Source organism: Pristis pectinata, chromosome 9, assembly GCF_009764475.1.
Source record: "Pristis pectinata isolate sPriPec2 chromosome 9, sPriPec2.1.pri, whole genome shotgun sequence".
Classification (NCBI taxonomy): Eukaryota; Metazoa; Chordata; class Chondrichthyes; order Rhinopristiformes; family Pristidae; genus Pristis; species Pristis pectinata.
Genome location: NC_067413.1, coordinates 66,942,647 through 66,967,909, shown reverse-complemented (window position 1 = coordinate 66,967,909; position 25,263 = coordinate 66,942,647). Strand labels below are relative to the sequence as shown.

At 41.4% G+C, this 25,263-nt stretch overlaps 1 protein-coding gene across 2 annotated transcripts in view; it reads left to right on the top strand.

The window, feature by feature from the left end:
- Nucleotides 1-25,263, top strand: part of adcy8 (adenylate cyclase 8 (brain)) — a 97,580-nt gene that overhangs the window by 26,889 nt on the left and 45,428 nt on the right. For both annotated transcript variants that reach the window (XM_052023382.1, XM_052023381.1), the window contains exons 6-7: nt 4,937-5,095; nt 5,230-5,500. In XM_052023382.1, the coding sequence (XP_051879342.1) occupies nt 4,937-5,095; nt 5,230-5,500 (430 nt within the window). The remainder of the gene's footprint in view (nt 1-4,936; nt 5,096-5,229; nt 5,501-25,263) is intronic.

Genomic DNA, 25,263 nt, shown 5'->3' with positions numbered 1-25,263 from the left:
TGATTCTTTGGTTGTTTTTCTCATTGTTGTTGGTGAGGTTTTGCAAGTTGATTAATGGATTTCCCACCAACATGACAGTATTTGAGGTTTCAGTTTCAATGAAACACTTCAAAATATCTTAGAATCATAAAAAACACATTACATTTGAAAATATATCTAACAATTTTATGAAGTTTCACTGGATGTGTAAGCAAAATTAGTAAGCATTCATAGTGTGCTATCCTTGGTTATTGAAATTGAGTTTTAATGAACACTAGCTTTAAAGTTTATTTTAACCAACTGCGATTTTTATATTCCAAGACATTAAGTTATTTAGTTTATGAGGTTTATTTTGCATCTACCTACAGCTTTGTTTCTTTAAAGCCTGTTGAACCTAACAAGAACTGCCAAACAGGTACTCTCCTATATTCCTAACCCAAGTCTATCTGCATTGTCAGGAATTTTCTGGACTGGGCCTCTTGGTTTGAGAAATGAATAATGTTTCAGACCTTGAAATTTTGAAATTTTGTTTTCAAAAGTATTATTTCTCATTATTTTGATTATCAGGTGCTCAAGTTAAGCTTTTGGCTGGCTATATATGTATATCATCTACTTGTTTCTCCTGTCCTTCCAATACCTATGCTACAGAATCTTCGCCAATCTTGCCCTTATTTTCTGCAACTCCCTGCCTGACAGGATTTCGCACATGACCTTTCTTCTCCAACATTTTCTCCAGGACTCAGTGTCCATTATTTTCTTTCTGTATGAATTACAGGGATTTTCTTTGGTGTTTAAAGATAGTTTGTACAAGTAAGTTACAAAGAAAAAACTAGAAAGGCCTCAATAACATGGGTAACCATCTGAGTTACCATCTGAGCTCTGAGACTGGAAATTGCTTAAGTAAATGATAAACTATTGGTTGTATGGATAGCATGCTCCAATTTAGGCAAAGGAAAATTAATTGACAGATGTTAAATATTTTTTATTCCAGTTTTATCCTCTGGTATCATCACTAAAGCCTTATTTATGCATAATCTGTGCAAAGGTTCACCAATTTTTTTGCTGTGCCCCAATTTAAAGAATTTATTTTGTTCTGGTCCCCATCCCATCTTACCCTATTCTCCCCCCCCCCACAGTCCCAACCAAAACCCCATTATTCTCCACTCTGATTCTAAACAATGCATAAAAACTATTTTTATAATTGTGTCTCCTTCTAAACTGTCAGCCAAACGTTGGTTTGAATTTCTGCATCCTGCTGTTAACAATGTCCTGTAGTGCACTAGTCCACTCTCCAAACATTTAGACAATTGCTGTTAATTATTCTTCAGGTTCAACTAATAGATATTTCTGCAGAGTTTACTTTCACCAAACTTGACCACACCTTTGTCACTTTTATCAAAGACTGAATATGTGCTTCTGAGCAGCTGGTGCTGTGATTGTTTGATTAACAGTGGGTGGGGGGGGAACGCGTAGGGGGTGCTGGACACCAGGTTGGGTGTACTGGTGAGTCATGGCAGTTGTCTTGAACATGTTCTTTATAGGGTTTATTGTTTGACTTGTAGCCATGTTCTCTTGAGAAAGGTTTTGCACTTAACATGCAGTAAAATGCTTGTTGGATGAAAGTTCCTTTGAAAGATAATTGACTTGTGTTTAGTTACATGTGTGGACATATTGCAACACTGTTTTTAGATAAGATAAGATATCTTTATTAGTCACATGTACATGAAAACACCAGTGAAACGCATCTTTTGCGTAGACTGTTTAGGGGGCAGCCTGCAAGTGTCGCCACGCTTCCGGAACCAACATAGCATGCCCACAACTTCCTAACCCCTACCTCTTTGGAATGTGGGAGGAAATTGGAGCACCCAGAGGAAAACCACACAGTAACGGGGAGAACATACAAACTCCTTAGAGACAGTGGCCGGAATTGAACCTGGGTCGCTGACACTGTAATAGCGTTACACTAACCGCTACACTACCGTGCTTGCCCTAAAAATCAGCCTTAGAGTAAGGTGATGTTGCCTGCTTCATAATAATGCAGCATTGACTGGAACAACATGTATACAGGTTAAGAGTTCTACCTTGCAAATAAAATGCAACTTTCTTTTATCTGCCTATACTATAATGTGAAAACATTACAAATTGCAGAAAGGATGGGATCTCAGGTAGTTTTTCTTCAGGGTCATTGAAGGACACTAATTGCCCTCACTTGACAAGTTTTGTAGCACCAGAATCAATTCTTTTCCATAATTTTCCAATAACACTTGCATGGAATCTTGTTTACCATAGCCATCCATAATGTACCAACGAGAGCACATAGGACAGCAAACCACAGTGGCAGGGGACAGTGATATTAGTTTAGCACTGGACTATCATACACCAAACTGCCTGTGTCACAGTTGAAAAGGATTGTGTCATGATTTCTCTGACAGGCTACATAGGGACCCTCAGGATTTATAACAAAGGTCATGAACTGTTCAGCTTATACATTGAATGAATGGATATGTTCTTCAAAACAAATAATATTCTAGAGGTTACAGGAGAAAATCATATCATGAGACCCGAAAAACTTGAGTTATGCAAGCATAATAAAGTAACACTCTTGACAGAAATTGGGCCAGAAGCATGCAGAACATTGGTATATCCTCCTGTGAAAAATGTCTTGTTCAGTGATGTACAGAAACTTCAATACAAGGCCCCTAGTACTTGCTGATAGCTGCATATGTTGAAAAAGGAGACAGAAGAAGAGCAAGATCATTATGAATATGTTGTTTCATTAATGAATTCATCCTTGCATTACAATTGTCCTGCATTTTCAGATAGTACCAACATTATAAGTTTGTATGTCAACTCATAGATGAAGAAATTCAATCAAAGCTTTCATACAGGCAAAACCAGTCACTCAAACTTGCACGTAAATTGTTGTGGCAATGGAAATAGCATCTAAGAATGTTTGGAAAATTTCATCCACCATAAACAACTGACATGGCTGAAATCCACAGATGGAGAGCCATACCAAAGTCTGAAACTACAAAATGGAATCTTAAACATATCATTTGAGTCAGCTGTTGTTCCAATGGTAAACATGCACCAGTGTCTTGTCAGGTTAGAACAACCAGGTGTTTCAGTTGTCAAAAGGTGGCTCACGTTTTGACAGCCTCCAGATTCAGTGCTAAGACAAGCCACAGCAGCAATTTCCATTGGAGTTCAAAGTGAAAACAGAAAGCAAAGTTTAATTATTTGTAAATCCATTCAGACAATGAAGAACATCAGTTGTACTGCATCTATGCATCAAGTAGTAATTGCAGCAAACAGACAGATTTTCAAGTAAAGGTATTCATTAATGAACATGTGTGAGTTGGTATTTCCACAGACTGTTTAATAATAGCTCAAGACATTTCATCCAGCAATTTTAACAAGATTTCATTGACAGAAAGCACCATAAAAGTGAAAACCTTCTCTGGTGATGTTTCACCCTTATTAGAGCACATGGAGTAAACAGTGCATCGCAGCAGAAAGTGAATACAATTCCCATTATTGTAGCCAATAATGAAAACAAGCTGACTTAAATGTAGAGGAACTGGCTGATACAGATCAAGCCATTCTGGAAGAATGTTTTCAGCATTGCCACTTCAAAGTCAGCATTAACACATTGCTGGAAAGCGATGGCAATATGTTCAAAGACAGCTCCAATGCCATAACAGGAGCACAATGTGCACATTCTCATCAAACCAGATGCAAAGAAGATTTATTACAAGCCTAGACCATCCTCTGCAGAGTTGGGAAATGGACAGGCTAGAAAAAAAGTGTGCTTATACAAGAAACAACAGCAGATGGGCCATGCCAATAGTGGCTGTGCTTAAGGCAGACAAAACAATGCAGTTGTATGGAGACTACAAGGCCATACTGAACTAAACTGTAGATGATGAACAATATTCACTCTTCATTTCAAAAGAATTGCATGCAGAGTTAGCAGAATCAAAGGATTCGCAAAATTGGACACCACACATACTTACGCACATTTAAATGCTGACCAAGATAATCAGCTGATCAACAACATGCATGCAGGATCATTCTTGTAAACAAGGAATCCCATGGAATCAAGACCTTGCCCAAGAGTTTCCTGGCCATAAAGGATAAAATCTTGCAGGTGTGGACCACTGCTTGTGTATCCAAATTGATTTGTTGATTTTCATGAACATAGAAGAAAGTCCAGTTTTGGAGGAATTGCTCAGGAGATTGGAGGAACACAATGCAAGGTTGAAGTGATGTAATGTGCATTTTTGCAATGAAAATGAGAGTCCCTGGCTTAAAGTTCACTGTCTGTCAACCAATGAAGGAAAATGCAGTGGCCATCACAAATGTGCCAAAACCTTAAAGTATAACAGACCTCAGGTTGCTCCCAGAGATGATGCAATACTACACATGAATCCTTCCATTCTTCTTGCAAAAATACTCGGCCCTATTACATCACTTGTTGAAAAGGGATATGGAGCAAGGAGCAGCAAAGTGTAAATTACATGTGCAAGAAAAGCTAAGCAAATAAAGCTCTCCTTATTCAGAGTGATGCTACATGCCAGTTGAAGGTGGCCTATAATGCATGAAGCTATGGTGTAAATATTACGCACTTTTTAATATGCCTTTTTAATGTTTTTTTTAAAAAGAGAAACATACCTTCAAAATAACTGGAGTTAAGTGTAAATGTTATGCTGCTGTGTTTCCCATGGTATTCAAATGGGGTATATTCCTACTGGATGGAATGTAAACTGGGAAATCACAATGGAGTCAGAACTATGCTGTGTGAATATTAGCACATTAAAACTTAAAATATCCCTCTAACCTTTCTTTTAATGAAGATGTTAACCTGTTTCTATTTGCACAATATCTTATGACAATTACAACAAGCAGCAAGTCTTAATGTTTGAAAACCCGTAATGATTGTTTTTTTTCCTGATAGATATGTGAGAGTACATACAAAACATGAGATTGACATGCGTATAGGTATCCACTCTGGATCTGTACTTTGTGGAGTGCTCGGGCTTCGGAAATGGCAATTTGACGTCTGGTCCTGGGATGTTGATATTGCAAACAAACTGGAGTCTGGTGGAATCCCTGGGTAAATATCTTGACCTTTACACAAGCCATAAGCAATTTAATCTTCATCTGATGATAAATTCAAAACAAATGCCCTTGTTATTAAGGTTTCTGGGGGAGCTATTCCATGAACATGTTTTATTTGGTGTTTTGCAGGAGGATTCACATTTCCAAGGCAACACTAGATTGTCTAAATGATGATTATGAGGTGGAAGAAGGGCACGGAAAAGAGAGAAATGAGTTTCTGAGAAAACATAACATTGAAACATATCTGATAAAACAGCCAGAAGAAAGCCTACTAACTCTTCCTGAAGACATTATGAAAGAATCCAGTACATCCTGTGACACAAAAAATACCACTGCAACATTTACCGAAGGTTCCTGGAGTCCCGAGCTTCCTTTTGATAATATTGTTGGAAAACAGAACGTAAGACAACTTTTATCTGATGAAATTTCTCAGGTGTTATGGTTTATTGCAATTCATGTATTATAGTTGTTTGCAGATCATAAAAGCAAAACCTTTCTCTTGAAATCCTGCAACCTTCATTTGCTTGTCTATTGTGCAAAGACTTGCGCACCTTATCGCTTGTCACTGCTTCGAGATTGAGACCTGACTTTGCCCATAAAAACATTTTCTTCTGCACTTTCTGCAGTCCCTTTATTACACATATTTTAGGTGGAGATGGACACTAAGGAATGCATTGCTGAGAAATTGGATCAAGTAGCACTGGGTTCCTGTGCAATATGAAATTTCACTTCAATGAAAAATAAAAAGGAAAATCAGGGATTTACAGCAAACTGCTTAGTCCATGGTTCTTATCCTGGGTCTCCTGTGTGTCAGAGAAGTGAACACACAGGGGAATCTGAATATGTGGAGGGACCTTCACTAGTGTGCCAGAACACCATTTCCCTGCTGCTCACCCCACCTACACACCACATGTGATGCCCATGGGCACTAATCTGGAAGCTTGTGAGGCTGGATCCAACTTTACTTGAAGGCAACTTGCCTAGAATCTAGCACAGGGAACCCGACTCAGGTAGCCTTCCACTATGAGCCCTGACCTCTGAGGTCATAACTATCACCCTCCCCACCCCACAATCACCGATCTAACTGCCACCATGACCACAGATCCTGCCGCCTTACCACAATCCCCAGCAGCAGACCCAAACCTGAACTCTTCTAACAATTCCCTACCCCTCTCTACCTTTATCCTTCTGAATCAGGCTCAACCCTTCTAATGATCTTGGCCTTACCCTACTGTTTTGATCCTAGCCTAAACCCCACACTTCCAATCCATGTCTGGTGACCATTTTTCTGATCCCTGACCCTCCCCACAATCATGGACCTCTCCTATGGACCTCTCCTATGGACCTCTCCTATGGACCTCTCCTATGGCACTTTACCTTTGATGACCATTGTGTGTTCTGGAATAGCGTCTGAAAGAAAGGCCTTTTACTGATGTTAGGCCTATTCATTGACACCTTGAGTCTGAAAAACTGGATATCTCCACAGCAGTTCAATGCATCTAAACTGGTCCATTCAATTTCCAGGTATATATGCTGTGGTGCACAAGGCATTGTCAAGAGGCATAAGCTGGATGGGCTGCAGGACCTTTAACTATCTATTGGTGTCATACATTCCTGTGACATTTCCCTTACAGTCCAGCGCAGGCTTGTAATGCAAGTTTCACTGAAGACCCCTTCACTGGAGCACATGGACAAATATGAGGTGTCAATGTTCAGTATAGGCATAATTCTCCTCACGATCTCTAGGAAAACTTTGAAACATTAGGGCAATGTAAAAGGATACAAAGCCAAGGCAGAATATACTGTATGTCTGTGGAATTATCAGCAGGAACTTTTCCACTCGTTTTCAAGGAAATATCTCCAGAAAACAAAGCAATAAAGAACCCTGATTAAATTGTAGAATTGCCATAATGGCCTTGTACGTAATCATTCAATATTATGGGTGGACACAGCTGTGGAGCTTGACAATTTAACCTTCAGGAAAATTGGAGAAATAGGTTTTCACCAGGTACTGCAAACTTTATTAGCGGGATATGATAAACACTTGTCATCTCCCTATCTGAATGACTATGAGGTGAACAAGTCCATGACCCCAAACCCCAGTGTGTACCACAGGTTGTACAGAGGGATCAGAAAAGCCATGGTGGATGAAGATCAGAGGCTGTGGTTGAGGAGGAAATTGGAGATGGATGTCTTTGAAGAATGGAGGCTGCTGCCAGAGGCTGCGGGGAGGACTGTGAGTGGGTGAGGTGGTGGAAATTGAGAGGAAGGTAGAAAGGGAAGGACCTTCTGAGGGGTGGTATCAATAATGGAGCAGCAGTAAAGAGATTTTGAGGAAATCTGAGGTCACAACCAGGTAGCACAGAAGAAGGTGATAGGCATGAAGATAAGATAGACTGGGTGGGGTAATCAAAGGCCAGATTAGGAGGATAACATGGCTCCAGAGAGAATGCACAGCAGTGAGTGAAAGTCCGTTATGGGGAAGCAGGTTAGCTTGGAGAGTCAGAGCTAAACTTTCCCCTTCCAGGCACACAAGTAATGTTGGAAAAGCAATACCCTATCAATGCTGCCTCCCTTTGTCTTTGGGGTTTCTTGTTGGCCAGGTCTAAATCAGAAAGGGAGGGAAAAAATAACTGACACGTGCAGATGCAATAAAATATTTAAATAGGGTCCATGCCTTTTATGAGTGGATCAGCAGCCCATCCCAACCATTCTGTCATCATTAAAACCAAAAGGAGGAGTGAGATTGAAGATTGTTTGGGCTCTAATCTGAAAACATCATTTTACTATCCCACCAAACCATGACCACTTGGTTTTGACTCCGGTAACATTGATAGATATCAAGTTTAATGTGGATAAATGTTAATCGATTAGAACTGAAAATTAACAAGCTGTAGATGCTGAAAATCTAAAAACAGAAAATGCTGGAAACACTCAGCAGGTCAGGCAGTCTATGTGGAGAGAGAAATAGAGTTAATGTTTCATGTCAGAACTTTAACTCTGCTTCTCTTTCCACCAATGCTGTCTGACCTGCTGAGTGTTTCCAGCCTTTCCTATTTGGTAGATTATGATTCAGCTTTCTTGTGCCTATTAACCAAATCAAAACTAAGCATTTTATTCTTGAAAATGGCATATGGCCAGTAAACTCTATGAAGAAACTTGTGACCCTGGAGCATCTGCTAGTTACTCTGCTTCCAAAACTGTTACCTAAGAAAGAATTTGCGTGTGAATACACATAGTGAAGGGCACTGAGGTTTTGTTCCCAGGTTTGACTGATTTAAGTTTCCACAGTGAGTGGTAGGAGTTCTCATCTCAGCTACCTGGAATTTCGGAAAGGAAAATGAGTTGTAATTGGGTCATTTCCCAAATCCAGATCTACTTTCTGGCAGATCAACTATGATTTCCCCATCCTATGAAAGTGTAAAGTAGATAAGATCATAATAATGAATAACTTGAGTAGAGAAAACAGAAGGAATATATACAAGAAAAAGAGTGGCTTAGCAGTAATAAGCTAGAAATTATTCATATTTAAGTTGATCATTTGAGATGACATATTAATTTGAAAAATATATGGAGGCTCTGTCATTATTCCCAAACAGAGAAAACTCATAAAAACCTGGAAGCTATTTTGAAGAAAGTCCTTGTCAAGTTACAATTAAATTGACTGCACAGGAGAATATTTGTGGATATGATATTAATGTTAAAATAACTATCGACGATGTACTACGCTCTGTAATGACCTCATTTGTGTATTTATATCACATATATAACTTTCACATAATAAGAAGATTCAAAGAAAATTATAGATGGAGGGCTCCATTTGTCTCATCTAGCTCAATGTTTCCTTGAAACCGGGTGACTCACAACTTTGTGTCCAGCTGCATCTAAGGCATTCCATTTGATATGTTATATAAAAGTGAAAAACGTGCAAGTAGTTAACAATTGAAGGATCTTAGCTGAAGAGATATTTCCAAAATGATCCCCAACGTTGCAATCTTTCATCTTCCAAAATTTGAAAATCTGATTTTTATATGGTCAAAATTAATTAAGATGAACAATTTTTTTCCTACTTACTGGTTAAAATTGCTGCTGCCATTATGTGTATATAACAGAAATCAACATGTTCACTATTGGTGACAGAAATCCACTGAACTAGTGATTCATAGAGTTAAACAGCATGGAAACGGGTCCTTCAGCCCAACTTGTCCATGTCTACTGAGATGTCTTTCTGAGCCAGTCCTAGTTGCCTGTGTTTGGCCCATTTCCTCCCCAAGCCTTTTCTATTCTGCCTCTACAGCTTCCTCTTGCAACTTGTTCCATATACCCACCCCACCCTCTGTGTGAAAAAGGTGCCTTTTAAATCTTTCCCCTCTCACCTTAAATCTGTGTCCTCTGGTTTTAGACCCACCCACCCTGGGAGAAAGACTGTGACCATCCACCTTTTCTACAGCCTTCATGACTTTATATACACAGTCACCAAGAAGTCCCAGCCTATCCAGCCTCTCCTTATAATTTAAGTCTTCCAATCCCTGTAACATCCCTGTGAATCTTTCCTCTCCAGCTTAATGACATCCTTCCTATAGCTGGGTGACCAAACTGCACACAATACTCCATGTGTGGTCTCACCAAAGACTTGTAAAGCTGTAACGTGACCTCACAATCCCTGTATGCAATGCCCTGACCAATGAAGGCGGGTGTACCAACCACCTTCTTTGCCACCCTGTCTACCTGTGTTGCCACTTTCAGGGGACTATGTACTCTGTATCCCTTGGTCTCTCTGTTCTACAACACTCCCCTGGGCCCTACCATTTACTGTGTAATTCCTGCCCTGGTTTAACTGACCAAAATGCAACACCTCGCACTTCTCCGAGTTAAATTCCATCTGCCATTCCTTGGCCCACTTCCCCAGATCATCCAGATCCTGTTGTAGTCTTAGATATCCTTCTTCATTGTCCACTACATCACCAATTTTGGTGTCATCCACAAACTTAATACCCACGTTAACAAGATTATCATCCAAACCGTTAATATAGATAACAAACAACTGTGGACCCAGCACCGATCCCTGCAGCACACCAGTGGTTACAGGCCTCCAATCCGAATAACAATCCTCCACTACCACTCTCTGTCTCCTTCCTCCAAAGCAATTTTCAGGTCAATGGCTTTTCACTAGAACTGGAAAAGTAAGAGAACAACCATGTTTAAATTGTAGAGAAGGAGGAGGGTGGAGAGCACAGGGAATGTCTGCAATGAGGTGGAGACCAGGAGAATCCGGAAGAGGCAAATGTTGTTGGTGCCACCTAAGACAGGGTCATGAATGCTTACTAACTCTAGTGAATCTACCTGGAGGTGTTGTAAACAGAGGGAGATGAATGAGGGCAGAGGGAAGGGAAAAAAGCAAACAAACAATGCTGGAACTAGGAGACAGAGGCACAGCCTTTGCTGGAAATCTGAAATAAAAGAGAAGGGCAATACTCAGCAGGTCAGGTATCATCTGTGGTTAAAGAAATATGAAGGTATCTCAAAAACACCAGTGTAGAAATCTCATTGTCAGAACAGATACAACAGAGCCAGAGTACCTAGAAAATGGAGTCCTTACAGGAAGCAGCGAATAGAAGATGTAGGCAAGATGGCTGTGGGAGTTGGTAGGCTTGTAATTGATATTAGTGCTTACCTGTTCCCTGAAATCGAGAGAGGGAGGTCAAAAAAGAGAAGGGAAGACTCAGCGATGAACCATGTGAACTTGTCAATTCATTCGTAAAACTATGATAGTGTTCCTGTAATAATGTGAGTTGGTCTGTTATCTTTGACAAGCAATCTTACCAATGGATGAATAAGAGGATAATACAGCTTTGTAAATAGATTTTCTTACAAAAAAAGCAAGTTCTTTTTCAAGTGATGAGTAATTCAGTGTAAAATTTCACCCATTCTTAGAACTAGCTTGTATCTATTACCCTTCACTTGTTACACAACAGAAGCTACACTCCAATGTATCACACCTTGTTACAAAAAGAAAGCAAGCCTTTGACTTGCAGCTTAAAATCTGCAAGCAATTTACTGATCTCTAGTTAACTCACCTCTGACTGCCTAGAATTACAAAACGTTATAATTACCTGATTATCCTTGAAATTTAAAACATAAAAATATGTACTTTCTGTCATCTTTTGCTTTTATAAATTGCTATTCCATATTTATAATGCAAACCCCAGCCAAACTGCAATTGCACCCTCCAGCCATTGGCAGTACATCATCTAAGTTTTGGGTCTCCTGATTCCAAAGCCTGTGCTACAGAAGAGAACCTTTGCTGTAATCAACTATTTGTCTGATTCCCACATTACTGTAAGCCTTACTATTTCACTGTGAGGTGGATTTTCCTTCACCAGCAAATCTAACGGGAAATAGATGGGCTCATGGCTCAGTGTTACCTTGGAGCTATTTTGCACACCTCTAACTCTGTTCTCTACTTATGTTCTCTAAGCTTAATCTTCAAGTTAGATGGTGCTAATGATTATTCAACCACAAAGCCTTGTAGGTCCATCTCTGGGATAGATGGAGCTATGGTGCTCCTTGCATCCTTCCTGTTGCCTATCTCCTGCAATTACCACCTACCAATATAGTCCTTACCACAACTGAGAATTGATTCAATGTTTAAAGTCAGTACAGTTAACTTCAAACCAGAGGAAATAAATAATACAGGCTTCTAAAATTTATTGCACAGGAAATAAATTCTACCCCTCCTCGAACTCAACTATCCCAAATAAGTATCTTTTGTCTCTCCGCTCTCTTCTGGTACCTCTCATTGGTCCCATCCTCACACCAAACACCATGTGTTTCTATTGCCAGTGTTCCCTGAGATCACCTGCAACCCTTCTTTGTAATGCTCTTCCTAATTGTCCCAGTCACTGCCAGATCCTTCCCAGTGCTCCAGGGTCTGAGGCTTGGCTCCCACTCCAACCATACCCCAGGATACTATCACACATTCCCTCCCCACCAATTATTATTCAGGTCACATCCAGTTCTCAGAGCTGTCAATCATCACAACATTTCCAAGCACTTTCTTATGCCCAGAAGTCTGCACACAAACCACAGGACCACACTCCTACTTTTTTTTAAAGTTTGACCTTGAGATGCCGATGTTACAGGCCAAGCTATATGTATGGCTAATTTCATCGGGGCATAATTTCAAAGTATATGACCTCTCTCGTAAGACAGAAATGAGGAGAAATTTCTTTTCTTAGAAGGACATGAACATTTGGAGTTCTTTACTCCTCAAGTTAAAGTCATTGAAAATATCCAATATTGAGATGGATTCTTGGAATCAAGAATTATGAGGAACAGGCAGGAAGGTGGAGTTGAGGTCATGATCAGACCAGCCATGGTCTTACTGAATAGTGGAGTAGTCTCAACAGGTCAAATGACCTGTTTCTGCTCCCATTCTTTGGTACTTAATTGTCCTGAGAGTGAATGATGATTTTTTTTCCTGAAAGCCTGCAGTCATTGAAGTGAAGTTGGTTAGCGATTTGCAGAATGCTGATCCAATGAAAATGAAAGAATCACAGAGTCTAGGTTTGGAATATGTGTAACTTGGAAGTAGCGGTGTTATGGAAGAAGTTATGATCACCGTTGTCAAGACTAATAGGTTCTTGAGGATAAAAAAATATACAGCCAGAGTCTATTGCTCACATGCAGTAAATAAGCCATATACTAGTGGCTGGCATTATAATCCAGTTCCAAAATCTAGTGCTATTGATCTCAAAAGAACCCAATTTTAAATGCAGAGGACAATGTGTTTGTACTGCCACATCACGTATTTAGTGCATGGAGCTAGGAATTAGCTTAATCCTTTGTAATCTAGGATCAATTATTTCAATGTCCTCAGACAAGAGCCTTCTTTTTCTTCTAAAACTTCCTTTTGAATTTCTCTCCATTCCTTATCTTGATAATCTTGGGTTTCATCTTCAGTTTTCTGTTGGCACAATTTCTCAACTTGAACATTGCAACTAGTGGCTACTTATCACTGTTGTTTTCTGAACGATAACAGTGGGCCAGCTTTGGCATGAACTGGCCAGCAGTATGAGAGAGCATCATAGAAATCAAGATTCCAATAGCTTAGATCTCAGCCCAGGCTTTGAGTTTTTAACAGGACCTAGTTGGAGCAGAATAGCTAGCAATCCTAAACATGATCCATTATGTCAGAGAAGGCATGGCAGAAGAATTTAATTATAAATTGGAATATTTAACTCTATTATAAAATAATAGCATTAAACATTCCAATTAATAATTAAATGTAATAATTCATTAAAGTAATTTTAATATATATTTGAAGTTGTAACAAAATTATTGAAAACAATTAATAATACATTGTTTAATACAACTTATTAATAAAAAAAGAGTCCATATTCTAAGAATTGTCAAAGGATTCAGCAGGATATAAACCAGTTGGAAACTTGGGCAGAGAAATGTCAGATGGAGTTTAATCCAGAGAAGTGTGAGGTGTTGCACTTTGGGAGGTCAAATGTTAGAGGCAAGTATACAATAACTGGCAGGACCCTTAGAAGCATTGATGTACAGAGAGATCTTGGGAATGCAAGTCTATATCTCCATGCAAGTTGAAACACAAGTAGATAGGTTGGTAAAGAAGGCATACAGCATGCTTGCCTTCGTCAGTTGGGTGTTGAGTATAAAAGACGGGAAGTCATGCTGCAGCTGTATAAAACCTTAGACAGGCCTCTTTACGGTATAGTGTGTGCAACCCTGCATTACAGGAAGGATGCGGAGGCTTTGGAGAGTGTGCAGAAGAGGTTCACCAGGATGTTGCCTGGATTAGGGAGTATTAGCTATAAGGAGAGGTTGGACAAACTTAGATTGTTTGCGCTGGAGCATTGGAGACTGATTGGAGACCTGATAGAAGTATATAAAATTATGAGAGATGCAGACAGGGTAAAGAGTCAGAGTCGTTTCCCAGGGTGGAAATGTCAAATACTAGAGGGCATAGATTTAACATGAGAGGAGGAAAGATTAAAGGAAATTTACATGGCAAGTTTTTTTATACAGCAAGTGGTAACTGCCTGGAACGTGCTGCCAGGGAAAGTGGTAGAAGCAGATATGATAGCAACATTTAAAAGGCATTTAGACAGGCACATGAACAGGCAGGGAATTGAGGGGTATAGGCCTTGTTCAGGCAGAAGTGCAATTTAAATTGGCATTATGGCCAGCACAGATATCGTAGGCCGACAGGTCTGTTCCTGTGCTGTACTGTTCTACGTTCTATGTTCTATGTAACATTAAATATTTTGATTGCCCAGATTGCCTTATATAAGATCTGATGTTTATTTTGTGTATTGTAATTCAAGTAATGGAATCTTCAAAGCAATTCAATAGATGATCAATTAGCAAAATTTGATAGACAATGGCAAGAAGCAAAAGAAATCAGACAAGGGAATGACGGGAAGATTTCAAAATGTGAAGCACAGTAGCAATCAGGAATAGAAACATAGAAAACCTACAGCACATTTCAGGCCCTTAGGCCCACAAAGCTGTGCCGAGCATGTCCCTACCTCAGAAATTACAAGGCTTGCCTATAGCCCTCTATTTTTCTCAGCTCCATGTACCTATCCAAAAGTCTCTTAAAAGACCCTATCATTTCCACCTCCACCACCGTTGCCGGCAGCCCATTCCACGCACTCACCACTCTCTGAGTAAAAAACTTACCCCTGACATCTCCTCTATACCTACTCCCCAGCACCTTAAACCTGTGTCCTCTTGTGGTAACCATTTCAGCCCTGGGGAACAGCCTCTGACTATCTACCCGATCAATGCCTCTCATCATCTTATACACCTCCAACAGGTCCCCTCGCATCCTCCGTCGCTCCAAGGAGAAAAGGCCAAGTTCCCTCAACCTGCTTTCATAAGGCATGCTCCGCATTCCAGGCAGCATCCTTGTAAATCTCCTCTGCACCCTTTCTATGGCTTCCACATCCTTCCTGTAGTGAGGCAACCAGAACTGAGCACAGTACTCCAAGTGGGGTCTGACCAGGGTCCTATATAGCTGCAACAATACCTCTTGGCTCCTAAATGCAATTCCCCGATTGATGAAGGACAATACACCATATGCCTTCTTAACCCCAGAGTCAACCTTGCAGCTGCTTTGAGCGTCCTATGGACTCGGACCCCAAGATCCCTCTGATCCTCCACACTGCCAAGAGTCCTACCATTAATATTATACTCTGCCATCATATTTGACCTACCAAACTGAACCACTTCACACTTATCTGGGTTGAACTGCATCTGCCACTCCTCAGCCCAACTTTGCATCCTATCTATGTCCCACTGTAACCTCTGACAGCCCTCTATACTATCCACTACACATCCAACTTTTGTGTCATCTGCAAACTTACTAACCCATCCCTCCACTTTCTCATCCAGGGCGTTTATAAAAATCACAAAGAGTAAGGGTCCCAGGACAGATCCCTGAGGTACACCACTGGTCACCGATGACCACGCAGAATACGACCCTTCAACAACCACTCGATGATGCAAAGATCATCGCCAGAGGCTCCACAATCTCCTCCCTCACCTCCCACAGCAGCCTGGGGTACATCTCATCTGGTCCCGGCGACTTGTCCAACTTGATGCTTTCCAAAAGTTCTAGCAACTCCTCTTTCCTAATATCTACATGCTCAGGCTTTTCAGCCTGCTGCAAGTCCTCACAACACTCGCCCAGATCTTTTTCCATAGTGAATACTGATGTAAAGTATTCATTAAGTACCTCCGCTATTTCTTCCGAATCCATACACACTTTCCCACTGCTGCACTTGATAGGCCCTATTCTTTCACATCTTATCCTCTTGCCCTTCACCTACTTGTAGAATGCCTTGGGGTTTTCCTTAATCCTGCCCACCAAGGCCTTCTCATGTCCCCTTCTGGCTCTCCTAATTTCCTTCTTAAGCTCCTTCCTGTTATCCTTATACTCTTCCAGATCTCTAACATTACCTAGTTCTCTGTACCTTTTGTAAGCTTTTCTTTTTGACTAGATTTATTATAGCCTTTGTAGACCACAGTTCCTGTATCCTCTCATGACTCCCCTGTCTCATTGGATCGTGCCTATGCAGAACTCCACCCAAATATCCCCTGAATATTTGCCACGTTTCTTTCGTACTTTTCCCTGAGAACATCTGTTCCCAATTTAAGCTTCCAATTTCCTGCCTGAGAGCCTCTTAATTCCCTTTAATCTAAGTAAACAACTTTCTAGTCTGTCTGTTCCTATCTCTCTCCAATGCTATCGTAAAGGAGATAGAATTATGATCACTATCTCCAAAATGCTCTCCCACTGAGAGATCTGACACCTGACCAGGTTCATTTCCCAATACCAAATCAAGCACAGCCTCTCCTCTTGTAGGCTTATCTATATATTGTGTCAAGAATCCTTCCTGAACACACTTACACTCAAACCCATCTACGCCCCTCACTGTATGGAGATGCCAATCAACGTTTTGGAAATTAAAGTCTCCCATCACAACAACTCTGTTATTATCACACTTTCTAGGATCTGCTTTCTTATCTGCTCCTCAATATCCCTGTTACTACTGGGCGGCCTATAAAAAACACCCAGTAAAGTTATTGACCCCTTCCTGTTCCTAACCTCCACCCACAGAGACTCTGTAGACAGTCCCTCCATGACATCCACCTTTTCTGCAGCTGTGACACTATCTCTGATCAAGAGTGCCATTCCCCCACCTCTTTTGCCTCCCTCCCTGTCCTTTCTGAAACATCTAAAACCTGGCACTTGAAGTAACCATTCCAGTCCCTGAGCCATCTAAGTCTCTGTAATGGCCACCACATCATATTTCCAAGTATTTATCCAAGCTCTAAGCTCACCCGCCTTGTCCACAATACTCCTTGCATTAAAATAGACACATCTCAAACCGGTCTGAACACGTCCCTTCTCTGTCACCTGCCTATCCTCCCTCTTGTACCTACTACTAGCTTTCTCTATTTGAGAGCCAAACACCTCTTCCCCAGTCTCTCCAGTTTGAATCCCACTCCCCAACAATTCTAGTTTAAACTCCCCACAGTAGCCTTAGCAAACCTCCCCACCAGGCTATTGGTCCCCCTGGGATTCAAGTACAACCAGTCCTCTTTGTACAGGTCATACCTGCCCCAAAAGAGGCCCCAATGATCCAGAAATCAGGATAATTTGCTGAATAATAGAAGTACAACAAGTCAGGATGTTAGGATACAGAATGTTAGGATAGGGGATGAGGTATATAGGAACATGTCTAAGGTAGTATGTAGTGAAGATGGTAAGAAGGATAGACAGGTGTAAAGCCAGGATAATCTGCTGAACAATAGAAGTACAACAAAATTAATAGCAGATACCGAACTAAACGTACTGTATTTAAATGCACGTAGCATTAGGAATAAAGTAGATGACCTAGTGGCACAACTACAGGTTAATAAATACGACATTGTGGCAATCACCGAGTCATGGCTTTATGACGGATGTGATTGGGAACTGAATGTCCAGGGGTACACAGGGGTGTATAGGAAGGATAGGCGGGTAGGCAGAGGGGGGAGGTGTGGCCATGATGGTTAGTAGTGATATAAAATCGATAGAAAGGAAGGATATTGGGTCAGAGGAGGTGGAATCCTTGTGGGTGGAGCTAAGGAATAGCAAGGGTAAAAGGACAATAGTAGCAGTCATATATAGGCCCCCTAATAGCAGTCAGCAAGTGGACCATAAGTTGCAGTTTGAGATAGAAAAAGCATGCCAGAGTGACAATGTGAAGATAATTATGGGGGATTTTAACATGAAGGTGGATTGGGAAATCCAGAATGGCGGTAGTACTCAGGAGAGGGAGTTTGTGGAATGTCTAAGGAATGTTTTTCTAGAGCAACTTGTTGAAGAGCCCACCAGGGGATCGGCTGTTTTGGATTGGGTGCTGTGTAATGAACCAGAGGTGATTAGGGAACTAAAGGTAAAGGAACCACTGGGAACCAGTGATCACAATATGATTGAGTTCAGTTTCAAGTTTGAGAAGGAGAAACTGATAACTGGTGTTTCGATATTTCAGTGGAACAAAGGAAATTACAATGGTATGAGAGAGGAGTTGGCCCTAATTGATTGGAAGAGTAAGCTGGCTGGAGGGACAGCAGAGGAGAAATGGAAGGAATTTCTACAGGAAATAAGGAAATTGCAGGATAGATATATTCCAAGAAAAAAGGTTTTTAATGGAAAGAAGGCACAAATGTGGATAACGAGAGAGGTAAAGGCTAAAATAAAAGCAAAAGGGGCGGCGTACAAAGAAGCAAAAATTAGTGGGAAAACAGAAGACTGGGAATCTTTTAAAAACCTGCAGAGAGAAACTAAGAAGGTCATTAGGAAAGAAAAGATGAATTATGAAAGGAAGTTGGAGGATAACATTCGAAAGGATACTAAGAGTTTTTTTAAATACATAAGGTGTAAAAGAGAGACACGGGTTGATATAGGACCAATTGATAACGGTGCAGGAGCTATTATAATGGACGATAGAGAGATGGCAGAGGAATTGAATGAATATTTTGCATCGGTCTTCACCATGGAGGACATCAGCAATGTGCCGGTTAGTCAGGAGTCTCACGAAATGGAATTGAGTTCAGTTAAGATTACTAGGGAGAAGGTGCTAGGAAAACTAAATGGACTAAAGACTGATAAGTCTCCCGGACCGGATGAGGTGCATCCCCGGGTTCTGAAGGAGGTGGCTTTAGAGATAGCGGAGGCATTGGCGATTATTTTCCAGAAATCGATAGATTCCGGCAAGGTTCCGGAGGACTGGAGGGTCGCAAATGTAGTTCCGTTGTATAAGAAAGGTGGGAGGCAGCATAAAGGAAATTACAGACCTATTAGTCTGACGTCAGTGGTGGGAAAGTTATTGGAATCTATCCTCAAAGACGGGGTTACGGAATACCTAGAGGCGCAGGGCAGGTTAGGTCCTAGCCAACATGGTTTTGTGAAGGGAAGATCCTGCCTGACCAACCTATTGGAGTTTTTTGAAGAAATCACAGGTAAGGTGGATAAGGGAGAGGCGGTAGATGTTGTGTATTTAGACTTTCAAAAGGCCTTTGATAAGGTGCCTCACAAGAGACTGATTAATAAGATGAGAGGTCATGGAATTACGGGTAGGATAACAGAATGGGTGGAGCATTGGCTGGTTGACAGGAAGCAAAGAGTGGAAATAAAAGGATCTCGTTCTGGTTGGTTACCGGTTACTAGTGGTGTGCCGCAGGGGTCGGTGTTGGGACCGCTCCTTTTTACCTTGTACATTAATGCTTTGGATGATGGAATAAATGGTTTTGTGGCTAAGTTTGCGGATGACACCAAGATAGGTGGAGGAGTAGGGAGTATTGAAGAGATAGGAAGGTTGCAGAGGGACCTAGACAGTTTAGGAGAATGGGCAAGGAAATGGCAGATGAGATTCAATGTAGGGAAATGTGCAGTTGTACACTTTGGAAGCAGAAATAAGCGGGCAGATTATTATCTAGGAGGAGAGAAAATCCAAAGCACGGAAGTACAATGGGACTTGGGGGTACTCGTGCAGGATACCTTAAAGGTTAACCACCAGGTCGGATCGGTGGTAAAGAAAACGAATGCTATGTTGGCATTCATTTCGAGAGGTATAGTGTATAAAAGTAAGGAAGTGTTGATGAGGCTCTACGGGGCACTAGTGAGGCCTCATTTGGAATATTGTGCGCCGTTTTGGGCCCCACATCTTAGGAAGGATGTGTTGACGTTGGAGAGGGTTTAGAGGAGATTTACGAGGATGATTCCAGGAATGAAAGGGCTTACGTATGAGGAGCGTTTGTCGGCTCTTGGACTGTACTCGCTGGAGTACAGAAGGATGAGAGGGGACCTCATAGCGACATTTAAAATATTGATAGGAAAGGACAGAGTAAATGTGGCTAGGCTGTTTCCCTTGGTGGGTGAGTCCAGGACCAGAGGGCACAATCTTAGAATTAGAGGGTACAGTTTCAAAACAGAGATGAGGAAAAATTTCTTTAGCCAGAGGGTGGTGAATTTGTGGAACTCCTTGCCACGTACAGCAGTGGAAGCCAGATCAGTGGGGGCGTTCAAGGAGGAGATAGATAGATATCTAAATAGTCAGGATATCAAGGGATATGGGGATAAGGCCGGTAATTGGGATTAGAGTAGTTTTTTTTTTCTTCTTCTTCCCCCATTTCTCATTTCTATTTCCCTTTCCTTGGAGCAGACTCGATGGGCCGAATGGCCTGCTTCTGCTCCCTTGTCTTGTGATCTTGTGAATCTGAATCCCTGCCCCTTACTCCAATCCCTCAGCCACGCATTTAACCTCCACCTCATTCTATTCCTATACCCACTGTCACGTGGCACCGGCAGTAATCCTGAAATTACTACCTTTGGGATCCTGCTTCTCATCTTCCTTCCTAACTCCCTATAGTCTTTTTTCAGGACTTCATCCCTTTTCCTACCTATGTCATTGGTACCAATATGTACCACGACCTCTGGCTGTTCTCCCTCCCTCTGCAGGATATCTTGGACACGATCTGAAACATCCCAGACCCTGGCACCTAGGAGGCAAACTACCATCCGAGTTTCTTTCCTGCATCCACAGAATCGCTTGTCTGCCCACATAACTATAGAGTCCCCTATCACTACTGCCCTCCTCTCCCCTTCCCTACCCTTCTGAGCCACAGAGCCGGACTCTGTGCCAGAGACACCGCCACTGTTGCTTCCCCCAGGTAGGCTGTCTCCCCCAACAGCACTCAAGCAGGAGTACTTATTGTCAAGGGGCACAGCCACAGGGGTACTCTCTAGTACCTGACTCTTCCCCTTCCCCCTCCTGACTGTGACCCACTTGCCTGACTCCCATGGCCCCGGTGTGACCACCTGCCTATAACTCCTGTCTATCACCTCCTCATTCTCCCTGACCATGAGTTCAGGTTCTCTAACACGGTCCCTTAGGAGCTGCAGCTCGACACACCAGGTGCAGGTGTAGCCCTCCCGGAGGCAGGGAGACTCCGGGAACTCCCACATCTGACACCGAGCACAGAAAACCGCACTCATACTCTTTCCTTTACTCAAAACACCTACCTCTCCTCGCTCCTTTACGCCTAAGTCCCTTGAGCCAATGGTTGGGAATACTCCATGAGGATGTCCCTGGTTACTGAGCAAAGACCTAAGCCATTTAGCTGAATAATCCTGGGACAGTAATACCAAACCACAAAGGCATAGAGTTACACAGCGTGGAAAGAGGCTCTTTGGCTCAACTCGTCCATGCCGACCAAATTGCCTACCTGAGCTAGTCCCATTTGCCTGCATTTGCCCCATATCTCCAAACCTTTCCTACCCATATACCTGTCTAAATGTCTTTTAAACATTGTAATTGTACGTGCCTCTACCGCTTCCTCTGGCAGCCCATTCCACATACCCATCATCATTTGTGTGAAAAAGTTGCCCCTCAGGTCCCCTTTAAATCTTTCCCCTCTCATTTGAAATCTATGCCCTCTGGTTTTAGACTCCCCTACCCTTGGAAAATGATTGTAATCATTCACCTCATCTCTGCCCCTCATGACATTATATACCTCTAACAGGTCACCCCTCAGCCTCCCACCCTCCAGAGAAAATAGCCCCAGCCTATCCTGTCTCTCCTTATAACTCAAGCCCTCCAGTCCCAGTAATAGCCTTGTGAATCTTTTCAGCACCCTTTTCAGCTTAATAACATCCTTTCATGGCCGGGCAACCAGAACTGCACACAATACCCCCTGTGGTTTCACCAATGTCTTTTACAGTTGTAACATGATGTGCCAACTCTTACACTCAATGCCCTGACTGATGAAGGCAAGCATACCATACATCTACCGGTGTTGTCATTTTCAGGGAACCATGTACTTGTACCCTTAGGTCCCTCCAGTCTACAACATTCTCCAGCGTTCTCTTCAACTCCAATTGCAGAGTTGAATTGCTTCCATCCCATATTCACTGATGGAGCGGGCTGATGTTCACCCATACTAACAGCAAAAGTGGCTCGGACCTTGAGGGTCTGGACTCAGTTGAAATGAGCTGAGGAGCCGCTGCTGTCAAGTATGAACATCATATAACACAGTGCTCTTTGGTCTCAGGAATGACGACTCGTGCAACCTGGGCAGATATTCCGTGCGTAGCTGCTGGGAATGCGGGTGGGACACGGAATGGATTTTTCTCCTTTTGGTGAGCGTGGAGTGGGGGTGGAAGGGTGGGGGTAATTCAGAATGGACTCTTCTCATAAACCAAAACCTGCGGATGATTGAAATCTGAAATCAAAACAGAAAGTGCGGAAATACTCAGCAGGTCAGGCAGTATGTTTGGAGAGAGAACCAGAATGTTTCAGATCAATGACCCTTTTCCTTTGGTTTCATTTCCTTGGAGTGAAGAAGTAGCACAAAACCAACTCTCCTAGACTCCTCAGTCCTTCCAAGGTTCTCTTCTGTTTACTACTTGTGCATTGTCCTTAACCAGTTTATCGAATATTTTGAAATTTCCTCTTTATAGGTGCCAACCTTACATCACCTTCAAATACTAAACCTGCCTTCCTTCTTCCCCGCAATGGAAAATAAATTTTCTACAGTCCTACTAATAAGAGTGCTCCTGAAAAAGATCTCCGAGGTTCAGTCATCCATTCCCCACAATTTATTTATTCTGGCTCTTTATAATCATGCATCAGTTCCTTTTACTGATAGATGAGTTTACACATCCTGCTTCCTCTGAAGTACATTAGATGATGTATTGGAAGCGGCTGTCATTTCTTGTCAAGCCACTGGCATCATCACATGTATTCAGGTTTTATCTTACCAGCACAAACCTTAAATCACAATTCATTCCACATTCGGAATATTCTTCACCCATTGGCACTTTCTGAGTTGACACCCTTGTCACCATTTTGTTACTTACGGCCTGCTTATGAGATGATTTCCCTCCAGGTATCTCTCCCTTCCCAGTTCATCCAGACATCCATTGACTGTTCTTGCCCTATGTGCATTTTCCCCTCTTTGAAATGCCTCTCCCTTTCCTCCCAATCCCCTGTATCTCCCTCCCTCTCTCATCCACCCCTTTCCGCTTTTTCCTTTTTCTCTTTCCCTTTCCTATTTCCTTTTCGTCTTGGACTGTCTCTTCACACCCTCCCCTCCTCTCTTCCTTTGTTCTTTCCTCCTTTCTTATTTCTATTCACCTGCCCTCTGCTACCTCTTCACCCCACCCTTCCCCTTGTCCTCTTTTGTCATCTTTCCCTCTCTCCCTTCCTTTCTTCCCATTTCCTCTTCCTGCTTCAGCCAGAATCAGTCACAAAAGTAACGTTCACTGAGTCAACATGATACTTTGGATTTTAGCAGGACTAGATGAAAGCATATTAATTTCTGAGACATGCATTTTTTTTCTAGCAAATGATCCTTACAGTTCTTGCATCTTAAATCCTGCAGTGGATTTAATCCTCTGAGAACCAAAGAATCCCAGGGACTTGGTGGTGATAGAATGAGAGGTTTTTAGCAATTACTGATTCATCTACCCTGTTTCACCTACCAAACTGATTTACAGAAATGTTTTCCAGTAGCTGTTGTGTCTGTAAATGAAGAAAGAGAGGGGAAAATGACTTTAACCTTTTGCTGAAAACTACAGGCAGTGGCTATTTTGCTATTATTACAAGCAGTCTATTATTTCCATGTAATCAAGTCAAATATACTGTCAGAGTGCCATAAGCAGATTAAAAGCAGCTCTTTGGTGATTGGCATTAAAGTATAAGACCTTTTTATTCTTCAGTCCTGAGGTACTCTTTCTGAATGCTGTTCAAATAATTTAGACAGGGTTATTCACTTACAATTCAGCTGCTGATATATTCACTCAATCAACATTAATTTCCCATCTGACATTTGATAATGTCAAAACATGGTCATAATAAAAGAAAAACTGCAAGTGCTAAAATCTAAAATAGAAGATATCTGAAGTGTGCCAATCAAGCAGCAACTTAAAGGGATTTTAAAAATGGAATTTGGATGGGCACTCATTAGTCGGTAGAATAGAATCTAGGTTGTGGGGCTGTATTATTGGGTGACTATGGAAGTATGCTGCAGAATAATAACAGAAGTATGTTGCAAAGCTAACTACCTTTGTTAATGAGGGTGAAGTACTAATTATGTGTGACATCAAAACTTGCATTAAGCTGTTATATTCCATGGTATTTTTCTGAAGGGAGGGTTAATTTGAGTTATAAGGAGGAAAAGAAGAAATAATTGAAAAGAGAGCAGAATTTCAGTTCATATTGCTCATGATAGTTTGATCATAAAGCAGTGTCAGTACTGCATGTGAAGATACACAGTATTAGCATGCTGGTCTCTGTTTAGAAGGATACAGCTCGATACAGTTCCTGCTTTTTTAACATGGCCATGCACATGTACCATTTTCAGTAAATATAATTGGTCAATAATCAATCAGCTACGTATAATGAATGAAATATCTGCATTGTTTATAATTCTGCATGTCTTTGAGTTTATTATTTCTGTTATATAGTGCCTGACACTGTACAACTATGCAATTGATTATTACAACAGTAAGAATAATCATCTAGTGATGCATGTCTACAAAATTATCAACAATGAACAATATTATGTAGTAGTGATAATTAACATAAATGTACCCTGTAGAAATTTTAAGTTGGCTTGTTATATGGGCATTATACTTTTTGTAAGAAGTTTTTAAAGGACGTGAACAACTGCATTATCTCTTTTGTTGCTGTTTGCAAAGTGGTTTATGAGTAACGCCATTTTAAACTCATACTTGATTAGTTAGTCTATCCTTGTCAAGCATTTTTTGCAAGAAAAATGGAGCTTAAGTGCCAAGGGTGAGGTAGTTCTCTCCTTTATAATTCCTGTGAATATTTCTCAGCTATGTAGCACTCCTCTGATCACAGTTCTCCATGATCAATTGAACATTAAACTAGCTCTTTATTATTTAACAAAACAAAACACTGACAGTTAAAGTGTGGGCTGCTGAATCATATTTTCCTTTCATCTTACAGGCTTGGGTTTGACTTCCTTGTAATGTTATTAAAGTGCAGGAAATCACCCTTGACTTATGAATTGTAATTAGCCCATTAATGGCATTTGATAACACACTCTACCTCT